Source organism: Cannabis sativa, chromosome 1 (assembly GCF_029168945.1).
Source record: "Cannabis sativa cultivar Pink pepper isolate KNU-18-1 chromosome 1, ASM2916894v1, whole genome shotgun sequence".
Classification (NCBI taxonomy): domain Eukaryota; kingdom Viridiplantae; phylum Streptophyta; class Magnoliopsida; order Rosales; family Cannabaceae; genus Cannabis; species Cannabis sativa.
In genome coordinates this window covers 883,567-904,549 of record NC_083601.1, presented here as the reverse complement: position 1 = coordinate 904,549, position 20,983 = coordinate 883,567, and the positions used below count along the sequence as shown (strand labels likewise).

Sequence of the window (20,983 nt, the reverse complement as noted above, 5' to 3'; positions counted from 1 at the left end):
TCAATGATTTCCTCTTCACAAGGATCTTGATCTTCAATTGTAGGCTCATTATCTTCCTTGTATTCAAATAATGACCATTCTTCATTGTACCAACAACTCTCATAACTTTCATCATTGGAGTTATTACATTCTGAATCATGAGTCATTGAATTATCACATAAGGATCTCACCATGTCAGTTAAGCGATTAATCTCTCCTGGAAGTGATTGTAGAAGTGATAATAGTTGCTCCTCTTTTTCAGTTTGTTGGGATGAATTTGGGCAATAAGGTGGGTATTGGTGACTCCAACCCTGAAGTGATGGATCCCAATGCCAGTCGTAATCAAAACCTGCCATATCATTCAACAGATTTATTGCTTCATAGCCTCTCATTAATAGAGGCGCTCCAGTTGCCTCTGCTCCATAATCAACCCAGCTTCTTGTTTCATCGTTAAGTCCATTATAAAAGAGCCATGTAAAACATCCACTTGAGAAAGTGGGATAACATCTCTCTCCAAGCTCTTTAAATCTCCTCCAAGCAGAATAGAATGGTTCATTGTGTTGTTGGGCAAAATCCTCAAGATATAGTATCTGGATTTATCTTGCAGGTCAAACTCATAAGTAACACATTAGTAAAATTAAAAGAAAAATAAAACTAAATTAGTACTAAAAAGATAAAAACTTGAAACAACAAAATTAATACTAAAACTAAAAAGTAAAACCAAATTAGAACTAAATTTAATTTTTAATAATATTACAAAATTTAATCTAAAAGAAACAGATTAGAAATAAGCAAAAAAAACCAAAGTAGAAGTTAGTATAATTTTATGTAATATCAATCTTTATACAATTCCCCGGCAACGGCGCCAAAAACTTGTTGCTGAAAATTATAAACACTACGCAAGTATACGCAATCAAGTAGTAAACTCACACAGGTGAAGTCGAACCACAGGGAATTGGATTAACTACTACTAAACTATACCTATAATTCTATTTGGCAATCGAAAATAATTATGATTTAAAAGAATTAAAGTAATTCAAAAAACTTATAACATAATTGAAGTTTAAACAAGATGAGATGATAGGGAGGAGAATCCTGTTGTTGTTTACCCAAATCGTTAATGCCTCATTGCTATCCTATTCTTGAAGTGAATGACAGATTATAAAGTAACCTAGCTCTTTTCAGATCTTCTAGGTTCTAAATAACATGTTATCTAATTAATTCCTTAATTAAACTAACATGAAATCAGCATTAAGCAATAATCTACTTGTCACATAAGTCATGTGAATACTCTCGTTTCACATAGAACATCGATTATCCAATTTTAGCATTCTCAATTCTCACTTTTCAGATTTCGAATTGAGATCATAAAGCATGCACAAGGTGATCAATCTTAAACATGAAATTAAAAGCAAATTAAGATAATTTCACAAACAAGAATGAAGGAATGGCAATTAAACATTAACTAGGCAAAACATTAAACAACAATCATCATCCTCCTTAAATGGGAAATTTAGTTCAGAAATAAATCCATAACCATTCCTATAACAATATTCAACATAAAGAAATTAAAGAGGAATAGAGAAAGAAACTGTTGGTGGATGAATTCTGGATCTTCACTTTGAATCACTCTGCTATTCCTGCCACTTTCTGCTGTGTTTTAGGGTTCCAAATCGCTCCCCTTGACTTCCAATCGCAGTTTTATATTTATATCTAATTTTTAGGGTTCGTCGGACAAAAATACCCCTGACCGTACGGACGCTCGCCGCGGCCAAAAGTGCATCAAAAAACCACGTTTCTGCCCAGACTTTCTAGCCGCGGCCATGGAAATCTCGCCGCGGCGAGATGGAATTTTCTGCTTCGATCTGTTTTAGTAAAATGAGCATAACGTTCTCATCCAAACTCCAAATGAGCTGATTCAAGATGCGTTGGAAAGATAAAAAAGAGATCTAAAACTTTTATGTTTTGACTTTTTCCAAAATATGATCAGCACATAGTCGAATTTAGGCTTGAAGTTTCAGCTTTATTCTCTTTCAAAATTTTCTCTATTTTATAGATCACTGTTTTCTGAAATTTGTCCAATTTCTACATTCCAAGTGTAGAAACCTGAAACCAAAGAAAACAAGGGTAATTCTACTCCAAAAATAATAATAAAGAAGAACAACAACTATAAAATGTGATCCAAAATTTAGGCTAAAAATAGCCTAACATAGTGCAAGTGTGAGTTTGTTGGGCTTTCTACCCTAAATAAAATACATTTCAATATAATTAGATTTACTAATTAATAAAAGATCAAAAATTGTTTTGTGTTGCATGGTTCACATGATTTATTTCCTGATTACATTTAATATATAAATTCTATTAAGTCCAGAACATATATCAATATATATATTTTTTCATGATTATAGTGTCGTCAGCATAGTTGAATATAATCATGATTATATGTTCAAAAGTTTAATTCCCATGATTTGTCTGTTCACTGGATTTAGACTGGCATGATAATCGACGATAAGGTATACTTATACCTTAGATAAGTGTTATGTCCTTTACAGGGTATTGGCAAAGTTTATGAGTATCAGATGTATGGAGTATACATTGGAAGGGACCGATATTGATCTTGGATAAGATATCATAAACTTACCCTTATATCTTTCTAAGTCAATATCAATAGTTGATCTTAGGTGTATGGATCTTAATCCTGATATGCTTAGGTTCAACTTAGTTGTATTATTTATGTTCTTCAAGTTGTTCGTGGATGCTAACAAACGGTTTTGACGGATATTTACATCTTGGGAACATGGTAGTTCAATTGAGTGGGAGCGCTGATCATAGATATGAAATTTATAGCTTCTATAAGTATTTAGAAGTGAAACGATGATTTCCTTCGAGCTTGGCTGAATAGAGATAAATGATTGAGATCTCATTTCTTTAATTATATTAGTTTACTGAAATATCATTTATAGGTAGCTAAGTGTTTAAGGATAAAATACATTGAAGGGTAAAACAGTAAATTTGTCCATATTCAATGCAGATCATCTATAGAGGATCTTTGATTATTAGGATTGTAACAATCGATAATCATAATGTATCTATATCTTAATAAATATAGAGCGTTCTATATAATTGAGAGTGCTATTCAATTCCTAATCTATAGTGGCGCAAGGGAGAATTAATAAGTTAGGAAATTTACTTGGTAAATTCTAGATCTACTTATTGAAATCTTGGTTATATAGGTCCATGGTCCCCTCACTAGTTGAGATAATACTGCTTGCAGACTCAAGTAATTGAATTATAATTTTAAAATTAGACTATGTCTTATTTATGAATTTTCACTAAGCAAGGGCTTAATTGTGAAGAAAAGAGGTTTTGGGGTTAATTTGTTAATTAAGAGATTTTGTATGGTCTAATTAATAAATAATATAAATGAAAATTTTATTTAATAATTAATTATAATTATTAAATAAATATTTTTGGCATTTATAGGATTGAATTAGAATATATGGTATTATTGAAAGAAGAATAAATAGTTGAAATAAAGTGACAAAATTGTAACTAGAAAGTGGTCCCTTTTATATGGTCAGCCTTAGAGTTATTTTTACCCAATATTTTATTCTTTTTTTATTCATATAATTCAGCCCTAAGCCCTAGTTAAAATACTATAAAAGGAACATGATGCTCTCACTTATCCACTTGATGCCTTCAACCAAATCAAACCTAGTTTTCTGTCAGACAACTAGTAGATGAGAGAGTTCCTTCTATAATGATTTCACCTCCTTCATTGTTCTTCACCATTTCCGAAACCTTGAGTGATAGAGTGCCATGCCCACACATAGCAAGTCGTGTACTTAATCATAGTGAGTAAGACGGTAGTAACCAAACCCGAAGGAGAGAAAGAGATCCAAGCTCAGATCTTGATAATATTCTGCGATAGAATAGAACAAGAGTTAGAGATCTGAGCGAAAGGAGTCATTATATTCCGCTGCAACCAATGTAAGATTTTCTAAGGCCTTATGTGTTTAATTTTATTGTTATAGAGATATTCATATTTAGGATGTTAATCAACATACTTGTTAGTAAATTTAGATCCTGGTAAAATATTCCCAATAGTCTTTTAGGAATATTCTCCGCCTTCATTGATAATTGTGATATGGGTGCTTCTGGGAAACAGACAGAGCCATCTGGTGGCCAAAAAGAAGACTCAACCCCCAAGTTAACATTTTAACCTAGGCCAATTCCAAGAATTTTTCCTTGGAAGTCTCTTGGGCATTTTTTATGTTATCATCAATAATGAAGATACAAGTGTTCTCGAGAAGCAAACAAGATCATTTGGGGGCCAATCCATTACTTGTTTAAACTCACAATGGATTTTAATCACTAGTGTTTTCCAAGTCATAAGAAGAATGAGTTCCTAGAAACTCTCCCACTACGACAAGGTACCGTGAATTGTGTCTAAGAAAACTACATGGTATTGACCTCTTCGGTTGTGTTAAGACAACAAATGGTAACTCTATTCATTGGAAAAATTGGAAATTTCTCTGAAAAGCTAAGATTCATGGTGGTATGGGCTTTCGTAATTTCGTCCATTTTAACCAAGCTCTTTTGGCCAAACAAGCTTGGAGACTCCTTGAATGTCCATCCTCCCTTCTTGCTAGAGTTCTCAAGAATAAATACTTTTCGAATGGCAATTTCCTTGATGCTACTGTTGGTTCTTCTTTGTCTCTCACTTGTCGATCAATTATTTGGGGAAAGGAATTACTACTGAAAGGGTTGAGATGGAGAATTGGTACGGGTACTGATGTTTTCTGCAACACACAACCTTGGATCCAAGGCCCTTCAAATTTTATGCCTCTGGTCTTTTTTGGAAATGATCCAAATATTAAGGTTGCTGATCTTATTACTGATCTGAGACAATGGGATATTGACAAGCTTCAATCCAATTTCTGTCAACCTGATATTGATAGAATTCTTTCTATCCCTTTGAGCTTGTTTTCTTGTGAAGATGTTTTATCATGGCACTACACTACAACTGGGATCTACACGGTAAAGAGTGGCTATAAATTGGCTTCAGATGAACCTGATTTCTCACATCCAAGCAGCTCCCATACTTCTGAAAATTAGTGGCAGACTTTCTAGGCTCTAAAATTACCTTCTAAAATTCGTATTTTTGCTTGGCGTGCATTCCATGAAGCTCTACCTACTGATGCAACTCTTCAGCATCGACATATTGCAGCATCTCCTCAATGTCCTCTCTGTAAGCATAGTTTGGAGACCATTAACGATGCACTTTTCTGGTGTACTCGTGCTAAACAAGTCTGGAAAAGTTGGGATTCAACAATTAATTGGCATATGTCGAAGACCTGTTCCTTCTTTGAATTTTTAATCTATGTTTCGTCTCAACTTCCGACTGATAAGGTTGAACATTATATTACACTTCTTTGGTGCATTTAGACGGAAAGGAATACAAAAACTCATGCTAAAACTCCCAAGTCTGCCTCTCAAATTTTGGACTTTGCTGGCAATTACCTATCTGACTTCAGGCATGCTCCGACTAAGAGTTCATCTACCCATCAGCAAGACTCTGTTTGTTCAAGTTCTCAGGTTCCTGTTGCTGCAACTTCACAACATACTTTGGTGCCTCCAACTAAGCCTAAATGGCTTGCTCCACCATCGGGTAGGCTTAAATTAAATACAGATGCTGCTGTCAATATTTCTTCTGGTATGTATGGACTTGGTGCTCTACTTTGTAACTCTAATGGTGATGTCATTGCTGCAATGGATAAATCCATTAAAGGGTGTATCAAACCTGAAGAAATGGAAGCGTTGGCTGTGGCTTGGAGTCTCAAATTGCTGGTGTCTCATTGCCTGACTGTTGATCTAATTGAGACTGACTCATTATTGGTTGTTAATGGATTAAAGTCTTCAGCTAAATGTCTGTCAGCTTTTTATACTATACTTAAAGATGTTACTTTTCTGTTATCCGATTTCCCACGAGCACAGATCTCTCATGTTTATAGATCTGCTAACAACGAAGCTCACTTGTTGGCTAAGTTTGCTCTTACGGTGGATTCGAGATGTATTTAATTGGAGGAACTTCCACCTCCTCTTATGGCTGTTATGTAATTTGATTTTCAAATTAATATAATAGTTATTTCTCAAAAAAAAAAAAAAATCATTCATAAAAATTTATCCATGTTACAAAACTTTGATACTTATTCCAAAAAAAAAAAAAAAAAAACCTTTAGTAATTATGCCCCAAATATCCTTTTACCATTATTATTTTCAAAACAAACATTTGCATCTCCAATCGTGTAAAGTGTTAGACAAATCTCTCCTTTTTTTTTGTTTGGCAAATAAGAAAGTCTATGAAAATCAAAGCAGCGCTACCACATAGGGTGGCAACTCCCCTTAATTAAAGATGGCAGTGGTTTCAGAATTAGCTATGGAATCCACTACGTTAGAAGAAGTAAAGGCATAACATAATTCTAATGGTTCTGCATGTTTATTAGGATAATGGAAATATACAAGTAGAAGTATTGTACTCAAAAAATTAAGAACAATCAAACCTTTCTCCTTCTCCTTCTCCTTCTTCTTCAAGTGATGGGGAAACTTGTTTTTGAAGTCACAAGACAAAATACCCTAATGCGTATTGGGTTTTCCAAGGTCAATAACTCTTTCCAACTACAGAAACTAATTGACCAGTTCTATGAGGCTTTTAGGTCTCATAATTTTGTTGTTTTTCTTATCAATGAGATAGTCAATTTGGGAGGTACAACTTTCAAACTAAGAAATTGTTTTCTTTCATTTTTACAATATTTATGCAGCTTTATAATGTTTATTTTCTCTCCTGATTTTACAGTAGTGTTGGATGCAACAAATTATCCACAATGGGCTTCTACCAATATATTGTGGAAAATAATCATCTTCAAATTTTCGTCTCTACGCACAGCGATACTTGTTGGCTTATTTCAAACAATTTCAGGTTTGAATGCAATAACTCTATTATTCAAGTTTTAAATATAATTGTGTATCTGCTTGACAATATGCTATACAAGTAAAGCACTTTATCTCTTAATATTGGCTTATTTTTTTTTCAACCCATCAGGAAAAGAAAAGAAAAATACTTGTACGATTTGTTTTATTGCCTTGTGAATTTTGAAGATTTTTCTCCTTTGTTCATTCTATATCTCATTATTGTTTAGCTAAATTCCAAGATCATAATTAGTAAAATAAGTTGGCAAGTTCAAAGATTTTAGAATAATTGCATCCATGGAAGTATACATAAATGGTGGAATGAAATACAAATTGGTTTATGAAGAAGCAATGCATTTTATTGAGAAATACTAACTAATTTACCATCTTATTATATGTAAAGTGTTTGATTTTCTAGTTTCAGTACAACAGTTTAGCATAAGCATTGAAATATATATATATATAATATGTAGTTTTTTTATATTGACTATATTTAACATATGATTTACAGGGGAATAAGATTTTTTTTGTTTGTTAAAATTAATCATATACTTATAAACTATACATTTCATCAAAAGTTCTTCTAATTTCTTTAAGTTGTTAAGTGAATTTTTTTTAGTAGGTGCATACACAACGGAATTAAGTGGAAGGATAATTAATTGCTCATTTTTTTACAATATATTACATGTTTTAGAGCAAAGTTATTTCATATATATTTTTTTTTTCATTTGAGTTTCACTTCTATGTGATATAGAATGAATTTATTTTCATTAAAATTCCTATCTTTTAATCTCAATGATCTAATTTGCCTAGTATTTTCTTGCCAGATGTGATGCAACATTAATTCACCCGGCGCACAATTGTCAATACAAGCGCATTGTGCATTGGAGGACCATAACGGACATTAATTTTCATTCTCCTCTATGGAAATCCACCAAGATTTCCTTAAATGGGTGCAATTTATTAAAATACTTTGTACAGAGCCTTCAAAAAGCTCAAGCCCTTCAATAGGGCAACGCCGATGGAGTTTTGTTTTTCATTTTAAGAGGCGCAGCTTTTGTAAGCTCTTGTTCACCTTCGTCAAGGATATCTTCGGTAATGTTCTATTCTATTCTTTTCTTTTCTTGATTGAGTATCTTTTCATTTTATGCCATGTAATTGTCTGCAAATGAGCCAAAATATCCAAAGCAGTGTATCAATACTATTAGCATATAAGGATCACCGATGAAATGTATTGGAAAAGAAAAAATGATAAATTTTCTTTACAGATCATTATAGCTTCGGCTTGTGTGTGTATTGACTATTGCTTGCTACAATTATTTGCTAACGGCCTTGTTTACTTTTGATTTTTGTTAGATTCATTGCTCATAAATAGATTATTGATTTAGTTAAGTTCTTTCGAAAGGGATTTTTTTAACTTGATTTAATATTTATAAAACAATAACAGAGCATTTACTGATGTTGACAAAGGTAGTTCTGCTGTTTATTTGCTCCAAAAATTATAGAATTAATGTCAACTAGTGAGCGTAGAAGAAGTGCACGAATATATGAACTCAATGTGCGAAGGGCTGAACAAGAAAATATTCAAAATAAGGGTAAGAAGACATGTGAGACAACAATAAAGGATTCAAGTACTGGACATAGAGACTTCAACCTTAATCGAGGAAAAAAAAAGGTCAAGACTAGATCTATCCAAGATTTGATTATGGACACAGCTACATATCAGGTTTAGAAGATGCCTTTTATGTTTATTTTAATTCTTTAAATCATTGATTCATTTCTAGCACAACCTTAAGTAGTAATTGGTAAAATCTTTTTTCTTTTAAGCATGTTGTAGAAAGTAAAAGTTTATCTGTTGTTTTTGATAATCAGTTTTAAATATAGCACATTGAAAGTATGATTTATTTTTGTGTACGCCACTGGTAATTGTTTGATGTGTCTTAACTTTGACTACATCATATTGGACCACAAAATTCATACACTTCTTTATTGAGCGATAAAAAACTGAAATTTCCAAGTCAGATTGTGATATTGTAAACTTATATTCTATTGTATTAATATTTTTTTCTCTCTGACTTATTTACATATTATACTTATTTTATGGGTTAGATAGGCATATGCTAAGCATGTATATATATAAATATATGTTTTAAAAATTAGTTCTATGTTAAAATGTATGTGAAAACTAGTATTCCTAATACTTGAACTAAGAACTAAGAACTTTCTACTTGTTGTGTTAGATAAACATTAATGAAAGATCATTTCATTAGAATTGTGACGTTCTCATTACTTCTAAAATACAATTTTAAGTTCTTAAACGAATAAATGGTATTAAATAATAGTTACCATAATACTCATTAGAAATGTCAATGTTATCATTTTTTATTTAGTTATGAATATGTACAAGCGTTTCAATCTCATGAGAATTAGCTTCCTTTTCCAATTAATCCCTAAAAAATTTTAATTGCGTTTGTGGGGTAAGTTTGCTACAACTATGTTTCAGGTTTCATTGTTGTAAATGTCTTAATTTAGATTTGATACAGGTTGGAAAATCTGGCAATGAAGACCATCATACAAATTTCGGTAACCTCTTACATTTATTTTATTTTTTGGTCTAAGATGTGTATTGAAACATTATATATTATGTAATCATTTATAATAAAATCGATCCTCACAAAATATGTAATATTTTTTCTTTTCAAATTATCAGCTGCTACATCAGCTGGACCTGAAATTGTTGTATCCAAAAAAAGCAAGCTTGAACTATTGCTGAGTATTTTGAAGAGGTAAATTTCAAACAATGTTTTATTGCGACTTGTGGTTTGTGCTTCTAATTAATTAGATTAGGACATAAATTGCTATAGTATTCTTCTAATGGCTAAATTTTTCTTTATCACTATGACAAATTAGATTTTCGTTTGCTTAAATTGCAGGAGGGACTCTTTTGAAATATTTGCAGAGCCAGTAAACCCAAATGAGGTCAATATCTTGTGACTTTATATTTGTTGCTCTATCTTAATTCTTGTTATTATTATAGTTCATAATAGTTTTTAATGTTGAATTTGAAAAGGTTGATGGATATTATGATACCATAAAAGAGCCAATGGATTTTGGAACCATTTCTAGAAAACTTAATGGTGGAAGCTACAAGTCAATAGATGCATTTGAGGTTTGCTCAACTTATTGCAGCTTTCTACTTAAGAGTCTGTCATTAAAGGAGTTTTTTACTTTCCAAAGTTTAAATTACATACATATTTGAAAAATATTAAATTTAGATGTTGAAATCAGTAGTTCTGAGTTCTAAATAAATTTTCTTGCAACCCTTTTAAGATCATTTTCTTATTTCATTGATGTTCAGCATGATGTATATTTGGTATCCAACAATGCAATGGTTTTTAATGCTTCGACTACAGTATATTATAGACAGGTTAGTCCATTAACATATTTTATGTGCTGTTGGCTATTAAAAATCTAAAATAAATAATAATAAAAAAAATACTTATATCTCACATAAAAATTTTGAATTTTGGTTTTCAGGCTCGTGCTATTAAGAATTTGGCACAAAAATTATTTGTTGCTCTCAAAACTAATCCTGAAAACTTTGAAAGTGAGATTTCCAGAATGAGGCTACGAGGTGGAAGGGAAATAAAAGAAGAGATGGAAATTTCAAATTTTGGCTCTTGTGATGAATCAAATTATAGTTTAACATCAAAAGGTGGAATGCTCTTCATGGACATTAAACAATATAATTATCTTGCTTGTTAAAAACCAATCATAAATTTATGGAAATGTATGGTTATTATAGCTTTGATTGCATAAGACATTAGCTATTAATTTTTTATTAATAAGTAAAGGTTTAAGTGCATGCAAATCTATTGGTTATGAAATTACTTATTACAGATATTCATGTAATGCTTACAGTTGACATTAAAAGATGTTTACACCTTTTATACAATTTCAAACTAACTCTAGTTTTCATTTATCTTCTTCTGGTGAATAGGTTGTAAAGAAGAAAGACCTGAAGGAGTGCAAAATGTAAACAACTTGAATGAGTCAGTTGTACCTTCAATCTATCAGAGCCCAGAACATATGATCACACCTAAGGAGGTGAGTTTTATCTTTCCACATGCCTTTTTATAAAACACATACAAACACACACAAAGTTGTCTTGTATTAATTTAAAAAAATACAAGAATGTGAAAATTCACGTAGATCGTCAACACAGAATGGTGATACAAATAAGAACAGTAAAGACAAAAATAAAAGTGTAAGAAAAATGGAAAAAAAGAAACATAGAAGGGAATATATTTTAAACCCTTAGGATTATGAAACTAAATGACCACCCTTAACATAATTTTCTCCCAAAGACTTTCCACATTGTTGGTTTCTTCTTAAGAAAATCTTGTTATCTCTTTCCAGCCATAAGCCCCAAAATAAAGTGGATACAACAGTGACCAATTCAACTTATCTTTCCCTACTTTCTCTAACATAGAACATTAACATTTTTTGACAATCAATATGGATTCTCCAAAACAGTCCAAAACTTGATTAATTATCTTACCACAGTTTCAAGGAAAAGTCACAGTGGATATGAATATGAACAAATATTCTCATTTCCTTTTCTTCATATGTAGTACACACCATTTAGGAGAAATAATTAGAAAAGGCCTTCTCCTTTGAAAAAAAAAATTGTGTGCATTCAGTCTATGTCACACCATTAACTACAAAAATAAAAAATTTAACTTTTGGTAGCTGTAATTTCCAAAGAATATCAACCTAACTTGGGGCGAAAGGGCTTTCCATATGCATATTTTCTCAAGCTATGAATGGTTTATAAAAAATATTTTCAGACAATAATATAATGTAGGTAAAGTCTTTGTTCACCCTTTAAAATAAATAAATGAAAGGGGTAAAATATAGAAAGGTTGAACTCTAAATCATCTTTATAATTCTATAAGTTGGCCATTATGATCTTTCCTTGTTTTTCAATATTTTAGTGGTGATTGTATTTCTTGTGCTTTATATGTGCAAATCTAAGCATCTCTGTAAGGTCGAATTTTTTATTTTTCCGTGAGGAAGGTCAAAATTAATTTGTTTCTAATCAATGTTACATTTGTTTGCATATTCATTAATTTCTCTTAATATTGCAGAATATTCCAAATAACATCAAACATAATGGTAGTTTGGCGCAATTTTCTAAAGATATAGGGTCTTATGCTGACATAATTTCTGGGAAGAAGTTACGCACATGCACCTCCGCTGAAGATTTAAATAATCGGTTTGAAATTCCTAATGTTGAATCTAGATACAGTAATGTTGTTAACAGAGGGTATGTTCATTATGCTGCGTATGGTGAAAAGCCAATTGAAGTAGCTCGAAAGCGGGAGCTTCACCTGGAAATTAGTGCTCCGCACTTTAGGAGTAATGTATACAACGAATCCAACAGAGATATTTCAAATTCTATCAACAATGATAATGTTATCCAAAAGACAGATATGAGTTCTTCATATTTGAGGGAAAATCTCAGCTTCCAAAAAAGAAAATTCGGGGAGTTTGTGAGAGATGAAGTGAATAAAGTTATCCAAAACACTAGCCACCGAGAAAAACTCATCTCAAGTTGTATTAAGCATTTCCATATGGCTAAAGCAATTTCTTCAACTCCTAACAGTACTCCAGGTGGTATAAAGTTTACAGAAGCTATAAAAGAAGGGGATAAAAAATCTTTTCAAGGTAAATTTTCTACAACATTGAATGAAAATATCAACCAAGACAAATTCTTTTCAAGCTCTATTAACAAGGGTAAGAATTTTCATATGGCAGAGGCAATTTGTTCAGATTCCAAGAAAATTCCTACTAAGCAGCTCAAAAACTTTATGGAAGTTGTGATTGAAGGGGAAAGCAAATCTTATCAAAGTGAAATGCCACATGTTTCTACAACAAGGTACACAAGCAATAACCAAGAAAAAATGTTTTCTATGAGAAAAGAAAAACATCTCGAGATGGCAGAAGCAGCTTCAATAATGCCCAAGAAATTTCTTGTTAACCCATGTGAAGAAGCTTTTGAATCTACGACCAAGGAGGGTAATTCTTCAAACCATGGCATGTTTGATCAAGTTATTTAGTGTTTTAATTTTTCTATGACCTTAACAGATGCTGTGAATTTTTAATTTTCTTGTGCAGAGAGCAAACAATTTATCCCAGGTGCTGCTAATGAGTGTAAAAGTGTTCCAATGATAGCCATGCACTCACGTATGCTGGAAACTGATAGTGAGACCATTGAAGAAACACCCCAATCCTTCAGAGTTGAGAGCCATGTTTCCCAGGAGCATATGGATAAACAAGGCACTGGTAGTGGTTTCTTCTCCACTCACTTACTTGTAGACGAAGATTCATGCATTCTAAATCAATTCATGTCTTCTATGACAAATAGTATGAATATCCAAATACCAGGAAGTAATGGTCAAAATTCCATCCCTACTACTATGAATAAGGGTATAAATGTTCGGACAGTATCAACATTGGATTCTTCAGGTCCAATGATTCAAGGCACTTTATCTGCTAGAGGTCATGGTGATCAGCCTTCTACACATCAACAATTGTTTTCCCCACCTAAATCTGGTTCAAACTTGAACCAATCTCTCATCTCACCGAGTTCAAATGTAAACTTTCCTTGTGGATTGCATAAACCCAAAACTCTCTGCAACAGTGGTAAGTTCATGCAGGCAGAACAAACTTTGAATTGGCGACAACCAAAGCAGGTACAATCACCACTCGCAGCACAATCTTCAATGCAAATGCATCCAAGGCCACCTCTAGTTGATTTAGTAAGTCAAATTACGCCCCAACAGTGTCAAGGTCAAAGCACTTCTGCCTGTAATGGGCCAATAATGAACCAAATACCTATCCATGCTTCTTCAATGCAGATGCAAACAATACATCAAGTGGATTTAGCAGGTCCAACTGTACCGTCAGAGCAGCGAGGTCATGAAACTGATGTTGTTAATGAGCAGGCAACACAACTGAATCTCCCTCGTATCTTTGCTTCTCGAAGGCAGATGCAACGACATTCATACCAAGTAGCAAATCGAGCTTCACCCTCGCAGAAGTGAGGTAAGGGAAGAAATCTTGAATAAGGTCGTTATGATGTTGCAAAGAGCTGGCCAATTGTGAACTTAGCAATGAATAAAAGATGTAAAACTTAAATAAACATCCTTTATGATCTCTTCAGTACATTTTTTTCAGCTATATTTCAACTTTATTTTCTTTTGAGTACACATGATTACATTTAGAACTTTATATTTAATATTGAATTATTATGAAATGTACTTGCAATTGTTTCTAGTGTTGTTATGTTTCTGTTTGATATATTCTACTTTAATAGTTATTGTTTTAGGCTAATATATATGACCCAAATTAGAGAGATGATATACTATTCATTAGGCAAGTTTAACACCCAATTATTTTTACTCTATTCTTTAAAATACATCACCAAAACTCCACTTTATTTATTTTACCTCAAATTTTTACATTATATCATACATTAGCTTCTCTATTTTTTCATTATATCATTTAAATATTATATTTTTGATATATTTTATTCATTTTATATTAATAATTCATATAATATTACACACATATATAGAAAAGTTATAGAAAATAATATTAAAATATGTTTAGCTCAATGAATAGTTATCTCTACATTTAGCTAAGCACTATTCATTGAGCTAAAAAATACGTAAAATAACTAAGGTTTACCTCACTGGTTGGAAACTCAATTTTGTAATTTTTTCTTTATAATTTAAAGATTGAGCTATATTAGTTCTCTATTGGGAGTACTCTAAAGAAACAACCTACCCATCTTTAATAGTACTTTCAAAGATTCTTGTCAAAAGAATGGGGTGATGATTAATTAAAAATCTTGTAATAAAAACCTAATATTGTTGCTTTTTTAAATTTTATATTGTTATGATTGATGAAATTTATGTTCTTGTATTAAAGATAAGGAATAATAACGGAATTCCTAATTTTTTTTTTTTTGGATTTTTTTTTCAGAAAAAGGTCTCATTAAAACTTTTTGAGTAAACCTAATGAGAGAAACTTAAAAAAAAAAAGGAAAAAAAAAAGTGAAATATCATTAATCAATATTTTTTTCTAAAACATTTGATTAGTTTACTTTGTACTGCAAAAGTCTCTATTTTAAATATGAGAAAATTACATTTATTATAAGATTTTGAAAGTTGTTTACTTAAATATGACACTTTTAAATTTGACCAATTTATATGGTATTTTTTTTTTTGTTTTTAAGTATTTTTATGGTTTTGATATGACATATATATCGAAATTAGGTTTTCAAATCTCATATTTAATATTTTTATTTGTTTAGGCAGTTTTATTTCTCACTGATGCCGAAAAAGTCGTCGGAGGTTGCTGTCGGTGCCAGAAAAATCATTGGAGTAGCTGCCGGTGACAGAAAAGTCGTCAGAATTGCTGTCGACACTGAAAAAGTCGTCGAAATTGGCATTGTCGCCGAAAAAATTACTGGAAAAATCACCAAGAAACCGATTTCTTGATGAAGAAACCACAGTCTTGGTAATTTTTCTGGCGACAATGCCAATTCTGACATCGGCAGCTTCTCCGATGACTTTTCCGGAACTAACGGCAAACTTCAAAAAAGTTGTCGGAATCAGCATAGTCGTCAGAAAATCACCAAGAAACCAGTTTCTTGATGACATGAAGCCTAAAACCATGTGCAAAGATGCTCACATGCTAGTCAAAGCCTATACCCCCCAAAAAATTGAGAAATAGTTTAATACTTACTTTATCATGCCCCTACAAAAACAATATACATCAAATAAATGTGTACACCTACTACAATATATTCAACCCAATATAATTATTAAACTCCATCTGGAAAAACTATTTTCATACAGTGAATGAGAAACAAAAAAAAAAAAAAGAGAGAGAGTAAAACATACAAACCATTTTTTTTAGTAAAACAGAAAGAAAAAATATAGTAAAAACCATTTTGATTCACTCAAATTACAAAATAAACTATAAATAATCAAGAAAAAGAGAAATGGGATTGTACCTTTACTATCGTCGTCCTCCATTATATGGTTGGTTTCTAGGCACCTCTACTGATCTCTATTCAACCTTTAGGGATTCAGCTTAGGAATGAGGATCAAATGGGGTCGATATGGACAAAATCGAGTGAATTTTAGTGCCTACACAATTTTCGTCTTCAATTTTTAGGGATTTAAGTTCGCTTTAGGGCTTTTGGGTATTAGGTGTCTATAATAGTTCTGAGTTATGGATTTTGAAATGAACTATGATTTTTTTTTTGTTTTTTTTTTTTGTTTTAATTCAATCGATTTAATTAATTTTGGATTTGTTTATTTATTTGTTTTAGGTTTTATTTATTTGTTTTTTTTTTTTTTGTTGGGGTAACTGATAAAGGTTAATATACCAACTGTAACAAAAGTTACACAGAAGGAGGGGGGATTTCTTCCATCTAAGAAAGTTCATTGTCTATCCTAAGGGCATGCTTAGCCAATCTATGAGCCTCAACATTAAAGTTGCGGCTAACATGAGAAAGAGATGTCCCAGGAAAACTGGACAATAGGACTTTAATATCAGAAAAGATAACCCCCAGCTCATTTAAATACACTGTCTGGCCCTCCAAAGCTGAGACCAAAGAAAGTGAATCAGAAAAAACCCTCTCCACGGGAAGTCCCACATCTTGAGCCCAACGCAAACCTACTAGTAAAGCAACTGCTTCTGACTGGAAAACTGAAAAGGAACCTGCAAATGAGATAGTAAAAGCAATAAGTACTTTTAATTTTAAAACTCAAAATTTTAGAGTATAATTGTTATAGAGTCAAAAACCAAAGGGAAACCCCTTTGGTTTGACTCTTTACCTAACTTTTTAGCATGATAATATAATAGTATAAATTTAAATAACCCGCACGCTAAAGGAGATCAGATATCTATTTTGAAAAAACATAACTATTAAAATTCTTTAAAGTTTATCCAGATAAAATCCACTTAGAATTATTTAGTTAAAAATATTTAAGTTGCATCCACACTTGTTATTATTACATCCTTTTATACATTCATAAGTAAATTTGAAGCATAAACTTAAAACTAAAAAATAGACCAAAATGATATTTAATATATTATTTTAAAATTGTATGTATTGTCCCAATCTTTTTTATATGAAAAGCATAATACTTATTAAATTGGAAAGATTTACCTTATAGTGGTTTAGATAAGGCTGCCTTCACTTGTTTGTCTGAGGAGAAAATGACTGCTCCAAAACCAATTACATTTTGAGGAGTTGATATTGCTGCGTCCACATATAGTTTATAGCTAAGAACTTCTGTCTCTGCATTACTTTGCTCACTAGTACACCTAGTTGAAACTCCTTTTTTAGTTTTATTTCTTTCTCGACAGATTTCATTATAATAGGAAGAGATCCATATCTTGATTTGGTGTGGAGTTCTTATAGTTCTTTCATGACTTTTCTTATTTCTTTCAAACTATATTGTCCATGCTGAAATTAACACTTTCTCAAAAGCTTCTTTTTCAAGTATTTCTGATGCATACAGTAGTACTCCTTTGAAGGTCAGGTTCTCTTTTGGGCTTGCAAGAAAAGGGAAACTCATTTGCTTCCATATACCTTGTGAGAAGGAGTACCAGAAAATTGCAGTGCATTGGTATCATTCTCGAAATTACATATAGGACAATTACTATGAGGTGAGCTATATCTTCGAAGTAGACAACTAAAAGAAGGTAAAATTTCATGAAAACCTTTCCATCCAAAATGCAAAATTTTCTTTGGAATTTGTATTGCCTAGTATGAACTCCACCAAGCTACCATAACTTCATTTGATGATGAAGGTTGTAAATTTTCTCCTCCTATTGCCAGATTATTATATCCACTCTTAACTGAATAGTGGCCATGGCTAGTAAAATGCCATAACCAATCATCATCATATTCAAACAGGGTAATTGGAATTGATAAAATGAGTTGCGAGTCAAGAGTACTAAAAACTTGGTGAATCAGATCTTTATTCCATTGTCCTGGTTGCTCTATTAATTCTGACACCATCATAAGATCACTAACTTCCTTTGTAATAGGTTTAAAGGAAGGTGGACGTGGAATCCATGGATCTTTAAACACCCTTGTATTAGCACCATTCTCATTCTCCTTCTCAATCCTTTAATAAGTAATTCCTTACCCCAAACTATACCACGCCATATTTGAGATGGATAGAGCTTTTTGTAGCTTCTAAAAAACTTTGTTGTGGGAAATATTTGGCCTTTAGAACTTGTGCCAGAATAGACGTAGGATTTATCAATACCCTCCATGCCTGCTTTGCTAATAGCGCTTGGTTATATTGAACAAATCTTCGAAAACCTAACCCTCCTTTTCGCTTCGATAAACAAAGCTTTTGCCAAGCTCGCTTCGATAAACAAAGGTTTTATTTATTTATTTTAGTTATTAGTTTTAGATTTTAGGGGAAAATAGAAACTAAAAAGGTTGGGATTAAATTTGGGGTGTCCACGTGTCACGTTACTTACTCTAACGGACTAACAGACTCACAACTTTGTCGATTTTGGGTATTTTCACTGCCAATTTTTAAAGTTAGGGATTAATCTGCATCAACCTCAAATTTTTGGGGACTTTTACTGAAATTATTCTTATTAATTAATAATAACAATATTAGAGAGCAGAGACACCTAAATGTATTTTATATTGAAGAACTGCTAAAGGGTACCATTAGTGTCTAATATCCTCTTATGTGTCAATAATGCTATTGGTATAATTAAGTACCAAATATTACTATTGAGCACCAAAAGTTCTCAGTACTTTCTACATGTGGCATCCCACGATTAATTAGCGATATTCTAAGTTATTTTCTTTTAGTAATTCTCTTTAAGTATCTTATATAATTAAATATAAGGCTAATTAGTAATTTTTTCCCCTAAACTTTGACATGTACTAAATCGTGTCCCTTTTTTGGCCGTTAAAAATTCCTCCTGAACTATTGTTTTTGATTTAAGCGTTTATATATTACAACATGTTTTATTTGGGACTCAAATCCAAGACCTCCAACACTCACACACACATCTATGGCCACTTGAGCTAGCCTCAAGTGGTTTCTCCTAAACTATTGAGATTGTTAAATTTAAGGACTAATGAAATTAGATAAAAGTCCTTAAATTTAGCAATTTCAATAGTTCGGAGGGAATTTTTAACGGCCAAAAAAATTCTGAAGACACGATTTACTAAATGTCAAAGTTGAGGAGGAAAATTACTAATTAGCCTAAATATAATAAGCTAGACGACTATAGTCCTAAAGCTAGTTGCGGAATAACAATGCCCTTTATATGGTATCTGAATAGCCAATAGCCTAATTGAATTTAGCAAGACAGTGGGTGGACTGGCCACCATGAAAATAGTTCTAGAGAGCTTCTCCTGTAAAACCATGGAGTTGAAATGGGTTGTCACCACACCCAAAACCCAGAAACCAAAATCACTTTCACTACCACAAACTTCACTTCCCGTATTCATATCCACTAAACCCACCCACGTAAACCCAGATGAACTCCAGCGACTCTTCGGCGCTTGCAAACTCTCCACCCATAGATTTCCAACCTATGCTGAAGAATCTAGCTCCGACCCCGTCCAAATGATCGACGTTGAGAAGCTCAGGGTGGCTCTCTCTCACAGCTCTTTTGTCGTATCCGTCTTCTGCAAATCACAAGATATAGTTTCTTTTTCTGCTTCGGAGTCTTCTTCTACTTCTATGGGTGTGGGGGATTTTTTGCAGACGGTAATGGAGCCTGTTACTCCTCAGAATGGCGAGATGATTGGGTTTGGACGCGCCGTTTCTGATATGGGGTTGACTGCTTCAATTTATGATGTTATGGTATGACATATAACATATATGTAAATGAAGAGTTTTTGTTTAATCCTTTAAATGAACTCAGTGCTTGGTTCTCAGGTCGCTCCTCCATTACGAGGTTTGGGAATTGGCAAGATGATTGTTCAAAGAATCATAAGGTCTCTCATCACTATTTCTTTGTGGAATTTCTCATCTTTTGTTTGTTAAATTTGTTAACATTTTTTTGTTGTTGTTGTTGTTAATTGTACTATGAACTCTGGTCTGGCGTGTTGTGTGTTTTTACTATAACTCTATTATGGCTTTTGAATTTTGATTGTGATGTTGACTGTATTGATCTAAATTTAAGCAAATGAATAAACATCTAATTTATATAACTTTTCTGTTCTTGCAGAATGCTCAGAAGTATGGACATTTATGACATAGCAGCGCTTTGCTCGGAGAATGAGAGGTTATTATATTTGTATATAGTTATAGATTCAGCTACCGATGACGATAATGGGAAGAATAGTTTCTCATTTCAAATCTAGACAGTAAATATAAATAATAACATAGACAGACAATCATAAAAATTGCCAAAGGACTCTTGACAGGTGACACTACTTTTTTAACTGTTAGTAAGTAATGATTTTTCCTAACAAAATTTCAGGTTGTTCTTTGAGAAATGCGGATTTGGAGATGACATGTTGGGCTCAACCACAATGATGTATACAAGGACAGTTTCAGCTAGTTCTGAAGGCAACAATATGACCAAACGTTTTGGTCGAAAGCTATTGTTGGTGCCACCACTGAAAAGTAGTCTGCGTTTTCCAAACCAGTGAACCTGAATGAAATGAACTTTACTGTTTATCCTTGGATACTGAAGAGATGCAGTAAAAGAGAATTTCACCCAGCTCACAATGGAATTCATAGGGTTTAATATTCATGTCCTTTTTTCTTTATCCGGGTATTAACAAAATAGATACTTTACAGTCTTACAGATATGGTTATAATGTAAATATGGCATAAAGAAAGTTGCTAACTGTTAACATGTTTGGCCTTCTCCATGTGTTGTATCAAAAATTCTCCCATAGTACGAAGAGGAATTTGAAGAAACAGAGAGAAATGACAATTCTATATTCATTCAT

General features: G+C 32.4%; 2 protein-coding genes across 7 annotated transcripts; both read left to right on the top strand.

Moving 5' to 3' along the window:
- The first annotated feature begins 6,279 nt into the window (after positions 1 to 6,279).
- On the top strand, positions 6,280 to 14,289 carry LOC115707676 (uncharacterized). 6 transcript variants are annotated; one of them, XM_030635704.2, is made up of 14 exons: positions 6,280 to 6,639; positions 6,836 to 6,958; positions 7,776 to 8,043; positions 8,454 to 8,674; positions 9,492 to 9,531; positions 9,659 to 9,734; positions 9,882 to 9,927; positions 10,019 to 10,117; positions 10,307 to 10,375; positions 10,486 to 10,663; positions 10,949 to 11,055; positions 12,099 to 12,678; positions 12,769 to 13,029; positions 13,129 to 14,289. In XM_030635704.2, exons 3-14 carry the CDS (start codon positions 7,872 to 7,874, stop codon positions 14,055 to 14,057), a joined length of 2,778 nt encoding a protein of 925 aa, XP_030491564.2. In that variant the 5' UTR covers positions 6,280 to 6,639; positions 6,836 to 6,958; positions 7,776 to 7,871; the 3' UTR covers positions 14,058 to 14,289. The 6 variants fall into 6 exon arrangements, with proteins under 6 accessions (XP_030491564.2, XP_030491566.2, XP_030491563.2 ...); XM_030635706.2 differs by having other exon boundaries at positions 6,280 to 6,745; positions 8,454 to 8,623; XM_030635703.2 differs by having other exon boundaries at positions 6,280 to 6,745.
- A 2,074-nt stretch (positions 14,290 to 16,363) lies between these two features.
- LOC115703832 (GCN5-related N-acetyltransferase 3, chloroplastic) lies at positions 16,364 to 20,982 on the top strand. The gene is made up of 4 exons (XM_030631063.2): positions 16,364 to 19,883; positions 19,959 to 20,017; positions 20,251 to 20,307; positions 20,506 to 20,982. The coding sequence occupies exons 1-4, from the start codon at positions 19,404 to 19,406 to the stop codon at positions 20,675 to 20,677; spliced, it is 768 nt and encodes a 255-aa protein (XP_030486923.2). The 5' UTR covers positions 16,364 to 19,403; the 3' UTR covers positions 20,678 to 20,982.
- The last annotated feature ends 1 nt before the right edge of the window (position 20,983 follows it).

What these genes read in the sequence shown, in the direction of transcription:
- LOC115707676 (XM_030635704.2), top strand. Translation starts at nt 7,872, where the DNA reads ATGGAAATCCACCAAGATTTCCTTAAATGGGTGCAATTTATTAAAATA. An exon ending in AGACCATCATACAAATTTCG is followed by an intron (nt 9,532 to 9,658) that starts GTAACCTCTTAC and finishes TCAAATTATCAG; the next exon opens with CTGCTACATCAGCTGGACCT. An exon ending in CTACAGTATATTATAGACAG is followed by an intron (nt 10,376 to 10,485) that starts GTTAGTCCATTA and finishes TTTGGTTTTCAG; the next exon opens with GCTCGTGCTATTAAGAATTT.
- LOC115703832 (XM_030631063.2), top strand. Translation starts at nt 19,404, where the DNA reads ATGAAAATAGTTCTAGAGAGCTTCTCCTGTAAAACCATGGAGTTGAAA. An exon ending in ATTGTTCAAAGAATCATAAG is followed by an intron (nt 20,018 to 20,250) that starts GTCTCTCATCAC and finishes CTGTTCTTGCAG; the next exon opens with AATGCTCAGAAGTATGGACA. An exon ending in CTTTGCTCGGAGAATGAGAG is followed by an intron (nt 20,308 to 20,505) that starts GTTATTATATTT and finishes ACAAAATTTCAG; the next exon opens with GTTGTTCTTTGAGAAATGCG.